At 48.8% G+C, this 10,099-nt stretch overlaps 1 protein-coding gene across 1 annotated transcript in view; it reads left to right on the plus strand.

The window, feature by feature from the left end:
* Positions 1-8,922, plus strand: part of LOC149334064 (solute carrier family 4 member 11-like) — a 58,094-nt gene extending 49,172 nt beyond the window's left edge. Inside the window, exons 10-14 of the mRNA XM_089556183.1 lie at positions 3,395-3,527; positions 3,924-4,312; positions 4,982-5,473; positions 6,080-6,293; positions 8,627-8,922. Coding sequence (XP_089412309.1) covers positions 3,395-3,527; positions 3,924-4,312; positions 4,982-5,473; positions 6,080-6,293; positions 8,627-8,693 — 1,295 coding nt within the window. The 3' untranslated portion in view covers positions 8,694-8,922. The remainder of the gene's footprint in view (positions 1-3,394; positions 3,528-3,923; positions 4,313-4,981; positions 5,474-6,079; positions 6,294-8,626) is intronic.
* The last annotated feature ends 1,177 nt before the right edge of the window (positions 8,923-10,099 follow it).

Here is a 10,099-nt window from a genome sequence, read left to right on the forward strand (position 1 = left end):
GTAGATTCATTCAAGATTTTGCCGACATTGCTCAGCCGCTCACCGATCTTCTTAAAAAGGATGTTAGTTTTTCCTGGGGGTCCTCCCAAGACCAAGCCTTTGCCCACCTTATAAGAAAGCTTACCACTGCACCGGTCTTGGCACATTTCGATGTGTCCGCTCCTACGGAAGTCCGTACTGATGCTAGTGGCCATGGCATCGGTGCAATCCTTTCCCAGCGTCAATGCGGCACATATCGTGTAATTGCCTATGCTAGCCGTCTCCTATCCCCTTCCGAGAAGAACTACTCCATTACCGAAAGAGAGTGCTTGGCCCTCGTCTGGGCTGTTGGCAAATTTCGTCCCTACTTATATGGCAGGCCATTCACAGTTGTGACAGATCATCACGCACTGTGCTGGCTTTCTTCTCTGAAGGATCCTATCGGTCGCCTCGGTCGTTGGGCGCTACGACTCCAAGAATATGACTACGCTGTGATCTACAAGTCTGGCCGGTTGCACAAAGATGCCGACTGTCTCTCTCGTTACCCTGTTGCCCACTCTAATACTGTGACGAGCGCAAGCACCATTGACCTGTTCTCTGTAACTCCGTTTACAACTATCGGCGAAGAACAGCGTCGGGATGCGGAGCTTCTCTCCATCATCGATCGCCTAACGTCCGCCCCAACCGACCCTTCACTGAACCGCTTTGCTCTCGTTGATGGTATTTTATACCGCCGGAATCTTCAACCAACTGGTCCTGACCTTCTCCTCGTCGTCCCGAAGCACTTACGCACAGTCGTTCTCCACGAACTTCATGACCTCCCGACTGCTGGCCATCTAGGCGTTACTCGCACGTACGACCGCATCCGCCGTCGGTTCTTCTGGCCTGGCCTCTACCGCTCCGTGCGCCGTTACGTTGGTGCTTGCGATGAGTGTCAGCGTCGCAAGCGCCCTGCCTCTGCTCCCGCTGGCTTTCTTCAGCCCATTGACATCCCTCCGGAGCCGTTCTACCGTATCGGCTTGGATCTTCTCGGCCCATTTCCTGAGTCCACTTCTGGGAACAGATGGGTTGCAGTCGCCACAGATTATGCCACCCGGTACGCGATAACGCGTGCGCTCCCCACGAGTACTGCCGCTGATGTCGCCGACTTTCTTCTTCAGGACGTCATTCTTCATCATGGAGCACCCCACCAACTGCTCACTGACCGTGGCCGCACCTTCCTTTCCGCAGTGGTAAACGACATTCTTCGCGCGTGCTCAACTAAGCACAAGTTGACGACCGCTTACCACCCCCAAACTAATGGCCTCACTGAGCGCCTCAATCGGACGCTCACCGACATGCTCGCTATGTACGTCTCCTCTGATCACCGAGACTGGGACGTCGCACTCCCATACGTTACATTTGCATATAACTCCTCCCGCCACGACACTGCCGGATACTCTCCGTTTTACCTCTTGTACGGCCGTGAGCCTCAACTGCCGCTTGATACATTGTATCGACCGTCTCCTCCCGCACATTCTGAATACGCCCGTGAAGCCATTGCCCATGCTGACCATGCTCGCCAAGTCGCCCGTTCCCGCTTGCAAGCCTCCCAAGCTTCTCAGCAAGAGCACTATAACCGCCGCCACCTGGACAGTGCCTTCTTGCCTGGGTCCCTTGTATTGCTCTGGGTGCCTTCTCGCCGTGTAGGGCTCTCGGAAAAGCTTCTTTCTCGATATGTGGGCCCGTATCGCGTGCTGCGCCAAGTCACAGCCGTCACATACGAGATTGAGCCTGCCTTCACCGAGTGCAATTCCCGTACTCCACCCTCCGATATTGTGCACGTGTCGCGCCTTAAGCCCTACCATCTACCCTCTTCTGACACTCGCTGAGCCGCACCGCGACGGTGCTTTCACGCCCGGGGGTCATGCTACGGGTCGACGCAGAGACGATGAGGCAGACGAAGTGAGAGGGCGCTTGGCGCGTGCTCGGGCTCTGAATCCTGCGCGGTGGCTTGTGTCTTGGCGTCCGGTGCGCCCTGTGCTTGTGTTGTGTTCAGTGTGACTGCACCAGTGTTCTGCGGGGTGTGAACGTCTCCTGCCACGTAACAATATATCCTGAAAACAGTATAGAAGGCTCAGAACTAGCGAACCTGTTCACGGTAAATCGTGCCGAAATAAAGAGGTTTGGTTTGGTTTATTGGGGTTTAACGTCCCAAAGCGACTCAGGCAATGAGGGACGCCGTAGTGAAGGGCTCCAGAAATTTCGACCACCAGGGGTTCGTTAACATGCACTGACACCGCAGAGCACACGGGCCTCTAGAATTTCGCCTTCATCGAAATTCAGCCTCCGCGGCCGGGATCGCACCAGCATCTTTCGGGTCAGCAGCCGAACGCCGTAACCACTGAGCCACAGCCGTCGAATAGAAAGCGTATATGCATGCTGGTGACTTGGTCATCATGGCCGCAGAAATGAACAGAAACAGCCAAAACAAGATGAAAAATGGGTACAGAAAGCAGCACTTAAAGCGCGTGCGAGGCTTTTCAAAGCTCACTAGTGTTGGCATTGGATAGTAAAGTACATTGTACTAAAAAATAAACACGTGGTCAGTACAGATGTGAGAGGACGCACATTAAACAATAAAAATTCGAGGGGACACAAGCTCCACCATAAGTGCATGACCGGATAGCGTAATGGGTTACTTCCCATATATGCAGAAGGTCACTCTCTACTTTACATTCACATATCCCTGGCAGTGCTCATACCCCTCCAAGTGCAGCAAGTGCAGTGGTGTAGCGGTTTAGCCATGCGCCCCTGCCCTGCGATTACTGGAGCGGCCAGCGTTGGGCCTTGTGCGCTCGAAGTTTGTCAATAGCGACATTAATTGAACAGCCACCTGCCACGATTTGCAGTTTTCTGACTAACCGCGGGGGAGGGGGCAGATTTTGATGCCGCCGCAAGGTCACACGACCTAGGTGGCCAACATGCCTCCTAGGCTGCTCTCTTGTGACCAGCTGCCAGAGCCATGCTCGTGATTTTTCGCTCACAACGTCGACATTGGATAATGTTGTGAACGGGGCGTTTAACGCTATCGAGTTAATATGGACATGGTAAACAGCAGGGCATCCTTATGCTGATCTCCATCTGCCCTCTTTCCCAATTTTTTATATCACAAAGGCTCTCTTCAGAAGTACGGCAGCTCCTGCTTTTGAACTTTATAGCTGTGACCGGTCACACCGTGAGGCTATAGTGATAGGATTTGCCACCGACACTTCACAAAATTGTCAAGCCCGTCAGAAGGTGATTGTATTGGTCAGGTGTCCTAACGGTAAGAGGTGTGCTACTAGGCTAGCCGTAACGTATATGAGGGAGTTAACGTATTCATGCCAATTTGTGGATTCCTTTTCTTGCGCTTACTGCCTACTTGTCTTCGCAGTCATCTACGACATCAGTCAAGACTTCGGCTTCGATTTTACCGCAATGTATGCATGGGTCGGCCTCTGGAACAGCTTCTTCCTGTTCATTTACGTCATCTTCGACGCAAGCAAAGTCATGAAGTGGTGCACGAGGTAACGGAACTCATCCCAGTGATCCAAATTTGCCCAGATTTCCTCCGAGTTGTACGTGTTGTTGTGTGAGGGAGGAACGACGTGTCGGGTTAAAAAGATTAATACCTTATCTTGGCATCTTACCGGTGAAGAAATTAGCAACTTTCAATTCCGCTGTAATAAAGAACGAAGTAAAGGCAAGATAACACAAACAAATGTCTAGCGCTCTTTGACACATATACCAAATATAGAGCAAGTTGACAAAGCTAAACAGTAAAATTCGCAGGTCATAGTCTCGCACAAAGTACAAGCGAAGTCAGAATAGTGGAGCCTGACGTTTTTTGTGAACACTTTCGTGCCACGGAATCTAGATGGCACAAACTCGTCTACTGAACGTCAACTCAATATCACACGCAGGTCAACAGAGGAGATTTTCTCCCTTTTCATCACGATAGCGTTCTGCTTGGACGCCGGGCGTGACGTGTACAAGGATTTCCTGCGCCACTACCTGGCACCAGAATGCTCGGGCCCCCTTCTGGTGATGGCCGACCCCCTCCCGTCTGCGGCTAACAACACTACTGAATTTGCCGCCGTCGCTTTCCAGTTTTCCGGGTGCCAGCGAGAAGCAAGCATGCTCTTCCTGCTTCTAACACTGGGCACTGTCATGCTGGGAGTGTCGTTATACACTTTCAACAAGACGCCTTACCTGCACCCCTACGTACGAAATCTGCTGGCCGACTACGCACTGCCCGTTGCCGTGGTTGTTTTCAGCTTCGTTGGTTCCTTTGTGTTCTCAGCCATAAAGAGTGAGTTTGTGTTTTCTTCTGAGGCTGCACCTTGCCACAAAGTCTACGTATGCTCCTGCGAGGGGTGATAACTTCTGTCCATTTGGCTGCTCGGGATGAATAATTCAAAATATAGCTTTTTTTGCCGCGGATAGCTGCTTCTATAAGTTAGTGATAATGCCTTTTGAGATGTCGTTTTCTCTTCCGGACACTTGGAGTTATCCAGAACATGCAGCGCTGACAGACGACAGACGAAGGACAAGACACACAGTGCGCTGTGTCGTCCTTCCTTCGTCTCTCGTCGGTCGGCGCTGCATGTTCAGTATGTGAACCCAACTTTCACAGCAATACAACTTCGAGATATGTTTCTTTCTATACTCGCCCATTCAACTTCAGTTTCATGATGCACTAACTGCATTCGTCTCAAACACAAAGCACATATCTTTAAACCATAATTTTGAGGGACAATCCCCATGCGCAGACCATCTTAACACTTTGAAGCATTGTGCTTTAAGAGGAGAAATGATTGGTGATTTATCTATAAAATAAATTTCACTGATACACTACAATACAATAATCACCACGATAACAGCACCGGCCGCAACGTGCCACCTTTGACATCTTTCAAGGATGCATTAGGCCTGTCCTTTTCGTTGTTACAAATGCTGCCATTTGCCTTTTTAATTACAGCCGAGCAGTTTGAGATATCGGAGGGTTACTACTTGGAGCGAGCCCGCATCGAGGAGCTTCCCGTATACGGAGTATTAGGTGCCATGGGTCTTGGCTTCGCCCTGTCTTTGCTGTTCTTCATGGACCAGAACATCTCAGCCGCCATGGTCAACAGCCCGAGCAACAAACTCAAGAAGGGCACAGCCTATCACTTGGATCTCCTAGTCGTGGCTGTTCTCAACTGCGGGCTGTCAGTCTTCGGGCTGCCGTGGATGCATGGTGTTCTACCGCACTCGCCGCTGCACGCGCGATGCCTGGCCGACCTGGAGGAACATGTGGACCAGGGACATGTCCACGAGGTCGTGGTGCGGTCCCGTGAAACGCGCCTCACCGGCATCTTTTCACACCTCCTTATCGGGCTGTCGCTTCTTATGCTGCCGTATCCACTCTCGTACATACCGACAGCTGTCCTGGATGGATTGTTTCTCTACATGGCCGTCACGTCACTCATAGGTTCGTGTGGTTTTGGGACGCTCACCAAGTACTTAGTGTTAACATTTCACGAGACGAATGCGTGGTAAAGATGTTTTCAGTAACAATCACTAACATATGAACGGAGGGCCTGCAATAATACGGCTAGCAACACTCCAGAGGGCTTCGCAACCGCGCTTCTACAATGCATTTGCAACCGAGCACTGAATCCGGTAGCATTGCGCCAGACTTTTTTACATACCGACGTGCGTCGTTGAGTAGCTATATTAAGAATAGCACACTTCACGGTTACATTAAAAAACGCGTCACCTTCGTATGAAACGGGTAAACCAAGCAAAGGAGGTCGACGTCATGCAGCCGACGGCCGCATCTTCATTGCAGCCATTCGTCTCCCTCTTTCCGAGAAGGCTTAAATCGGCCACACGTGTCCTAATAGACTTGACCTAGGCCACAAAAACACGCCGTGGCGTGCGGCGTAGGCCCCCTTTTCTCCGTTCTGCTTTGTTTTGTGCAGGTTTGAGCACTGCCTCGTACCTCTCCCTCCTGCGATATGCGTTCATTTATGCATGCTCCCAGTATCTTCTTAGTGAATTAAATACTTTCTCCGTTAATTTGTGCTTTCCACAGGGAACCAGTTGTTCGAGCGCTTCACCCTCCTGTTCATGGAGCAGGCGGCGTACCCTCCAAACCACTACATCCGGCGCTGTCCGCAACGCAAGATACACCTCTTTACCTCCTGCCAGCTGCTGCAGCTAGCCGTGCTATGCTTCTTTGGGTTTGCACCGTGGCCCTACGTGCAGATGGTCTTCCCTGTCATAATCCTACTTTTGCTGCCGCTAAGGTAAGTGCAGAATATGTTTCTAGCGAACAACGGCGGTCAAACCCACTTTCAGAAGTGGTAGGATCGACGCAAAAAAATGGATCCTTCCGTAATCGAACTGACTTTTAGGCTTTCCTTCAGAGCCAAGTTTCGAACCCCAGTCGGAGTTGAGGAACATGCGCAGCAGTGTAGTTCAAGACATTTGTATTCCTGCCTGACGGTACAAACCGAACGCGTGAGCCTTAGCCTTGATTCGGGCACAGTATACAAGAACACATCGCGCTCGGCGTGTTCAGTTATATATTTCCGGTCACATATTGCTCTTCCTCGCCCCACTTCGGGAAACACTCACGTTAGCTAACGCGCATGAAAGTACACTGGAAAACACATGCGCGTATCCCACCTATCAAGTTATCTCTATGTTGAATAACGCGTGCTACAACTGAAATAAACGCCCGCAGAAACTTTCCGGGCCACCAGGATCTCGACTATGGCTTTCTTCGGGATTTATCTGCGTGCCTCTGCTCTCTACCGTTCAATCAAAAAAACAAATATTTTATCAACGACCTAGTAAACGGGCGAACAATGGTCTTTCAGCTATGAGCAGATATAGAGGAACTCGAGGAGAATTCCAACCCTGCTATTTTGCCACAAATGAATTCTACGGCTCTGCGTTGCTATGTTTAACTTTGTTCGGCACAAAGGGCTCGTTTAGTTCTGACAAAAAAAAAATGATTTTATATATGGAACTTTCTCTCTCCACTTCTTGAATACAAGCTTCTGATGTCTAGGCGGAAAATCACCCCGTGATAAGCGTTTGAAATGAGTGATAGTGAGAGATACACGCGCAAAAAAAAAATGTCAACGTCACCGCAGTTTTGAGTGAAAATGGGTACTGTCAGTGATAATTTACCTTTACTTTCTTCTAAATGCTTCGTTCTCAGAGAATGCCGCATCTCTCCATTGTATGACTCCCCGCGATTCAAGATTCATGTATAGAGTGACATATTCTGCATACAAAGGAATAATTCATAAAGCTTCGTGCCATACTCCTCGGCGGAGCCTAAAAGTCCACACCAGTTTTATTGAGCTAGCGCTAAGGCCCCCACTCAGCGATTTCGCGGATATTTGTCAGAAGTCTATTTGACCTTAAAAGCCGAGCCTGGAACGTAAACAGAAGCGAAACCCGAAGTTCAAGCGCACCAAAGGCCTGATCGCACCGAATCATAAGACATTTTTTTTTCACGTGCTTGTCGCAGTTTGTAACTCGTTACGCTCTCCCCACCGCGCCCTTTGATGAAAAGTTCCTATAAACATCCTTAAAGCTTTGTTCATTGGTTGCACCAGTTTGTTTCGAATATCTTGGCTGAAACGCCACCAGTGCACACTAAAACCGTCAACGCGGCAAAAGTCACATGCCGCCACAACTTTAGATGTGCAAACTCTAACAGAGGCTGCACTTTACTAGAACTGCCTACTTGCTGCCTGGCGGCTGGGACTGTACTAGTTCTTAGTTCATCCCTTTTGCAGAGTGCAATTGGTAACGACTTCACCTATCATGGTGTCGAGTGTCGGGTAATAACGAGCGCATCAACTGACCGAAACATTTACGATAACTCTCTACTTGCTTGGAAGAAAACGGTTGTGGAATCAAATTCTTTTCCAGTTTCTATTGCGCCGAATGAAACCAGGCCCATTAAAATTCAGTTGTTGCTGCCTCTGAACTTCGATAATGAGACAGCAGGCGGTTGTAAGGAAAAGCTTACGATTTGTGGAGCCAAGCATGCTTTCTCATTGCTCTTTGTTTTTTCAGTAATTAATGGTAAGTAGCCACCTGCTCTTTACTTTGCTCAACAGTAAGCAGCTCTGGGTGAGTTGCTGTTATTTAATCATTTTGTTCAACGGCGACCAAGACAAGTGAGACAGAAGCACGAAAAGACAGCGTTCGTGTCGTCTTCGTTTCGGTCTCTTGCCTTCACCGCTGACAATATGGCGAACGAAACACAGCTCGCGTAATGCTGCCTACAACTGAACTATATTTCATGTTCGCTGGGCTCTCTGTCATGTTTTTATCCTTCAATCTATGAAGCCAGCGCCCATGTTATCTTTCTGTCGTTTTTCTTCGTAGCGCTGGAAAAATATGGTGTATCAGTTTGTATATTCCGACAGCTGATTTTACATTTGTAGATACTTTGCTGGTAGCTACTTTCGATTTTTCCTTTTCATTTCTTCCACACACCTGCCCTATGATTTAAGTATCGTAGCATAGAAAAGGTTCTTCTTTTGCACGCTTTTCTCGCGTACTTCTTGCTAATCTGAATAATCTTATATGTTTGTTTGTATTTGTTTTGCAGGCACAAAGTGGTTACGTTATTCGTTGATGCAAAATACCTCGCTACTTTGGACGGCAAACATCAGTAGAAGATATCCCGAGAAGCCCAAGTGCGTCGCAAGCTCACTGTGGTTCCATGACGAGGCATCGAGGACTTCTGGGTGATGTCCACTATGGAGTACAAGCAGCGTGATGTGTTCTAAAAGCATCTTCAGGATCGCACTCGAACAAGGATCCTTAAATGTAAATTCTGCGGCATGCAGTCTCTAATTCCAAGCATGGCGGTAAGATTGAGCCAAATTAAAAAAAAAATGCATTATCCTGACATCCAGCTTCACTTCACTTCTGCTTTGTAACCTGTCTGTGTGCGTAAATAACGTATACGACCGGTAGTTTAGAAAACATGCATCACGCGGTATTTCAGTAACGCTACCGAAAACTCCCGCCTGGTCGACATGATTCTCAATTCTTGTTTTCCTATGTACATTCTGCCTTTTTGAATGCCTGTATGGCAGCCGCTGCGAGCACGGGTACAACAACCCAAAAATTCAGGGGGCACATTGTTGACCTAAAGTGCGGTGAGGCGACAGTCTAAAGCGCGATGTTGCTGCTTATGTAACTGATGTGTGGTTAAGATGTGCGGTTAAGCTTCGCCTCTAAGAGTTAAACGCGACAGCGTCTTGCAACGCTGACAGGGAGTGGATAGAACGCCATCGCCCGTTCGGTTCTACGCCTCGCTCGTCGGTAAATTGGTTTTTGAGGAAAGGAAATGTGTCTCGCATATCTCGGTGGACACCTGAACCTCGCCGTAATGGGAAGGGAGAAAGATGGGAGTGAACGAAGACACCGTATTCATTAGACGCCCCTTTGTTCATTCGAAACCATCGAGCTGGGCAGGCGAAACGCCTAGAAAGCGAGCGCTCGCGGACGAAAAACGGTACGCTTGCCAGAAAGAAATCAGAAAGATAAGATACGGAGACGCAATTACCAGCGATCCAGGAGATATTCAGAAAGTCTTTGTGGACCACTTCACAGAACTTTTTAGTAACAAGCGCCAGACTGTAGAAGGTTTTCATGTAAACTTTTACAATTGATGCCAACACTTGACGATGGAATCAAGCAGCGCCTAGAGCTGCCAATTACCTTGCAGGAGATAGAACAAGCAATAGACGACCTACCATCTGGGAAAGCCCTTGGGCCAGATGGGCTGAGTGCTATATTCTTCAAAACATTCAAACACTACGTCGCTCAACTGATGTTCAAAGTATTAACAGAAGCTTATGAAAATAATCAAGTTGCATTGTCTTTTACTACCTCCCACATTGTTTTAATTCCCAAGACTGATGACACGGATAAACGTATGTTGGTGGGGTCCTATAGACCAATCAGCCTCACAAATGTGGATTACAAGGTGTTCATGAAGAGTTTAGCCAGCAGATTGCAAAGTGTAATCGCCAAGTTAGTTGGGCCGTATCAAACTTGTGGCATCAAAGGT

This window comes from Amblyomma mixtum, chromosome 8 (assembly GCF_055824585.1).
Source record: "Amblyomma mixtum isolate Tamu chromosome 8, ASM5582458v1, whole genome shotgun sequence".
In the NCBI taxonomy this organism is placed as follows: domain Eukaryota; kingdom Metazoa; phylum Arthropoda; class Arachnida; order Ixodida; family Ixodidae; genus Amblyomma; species Amblyomma mixtum.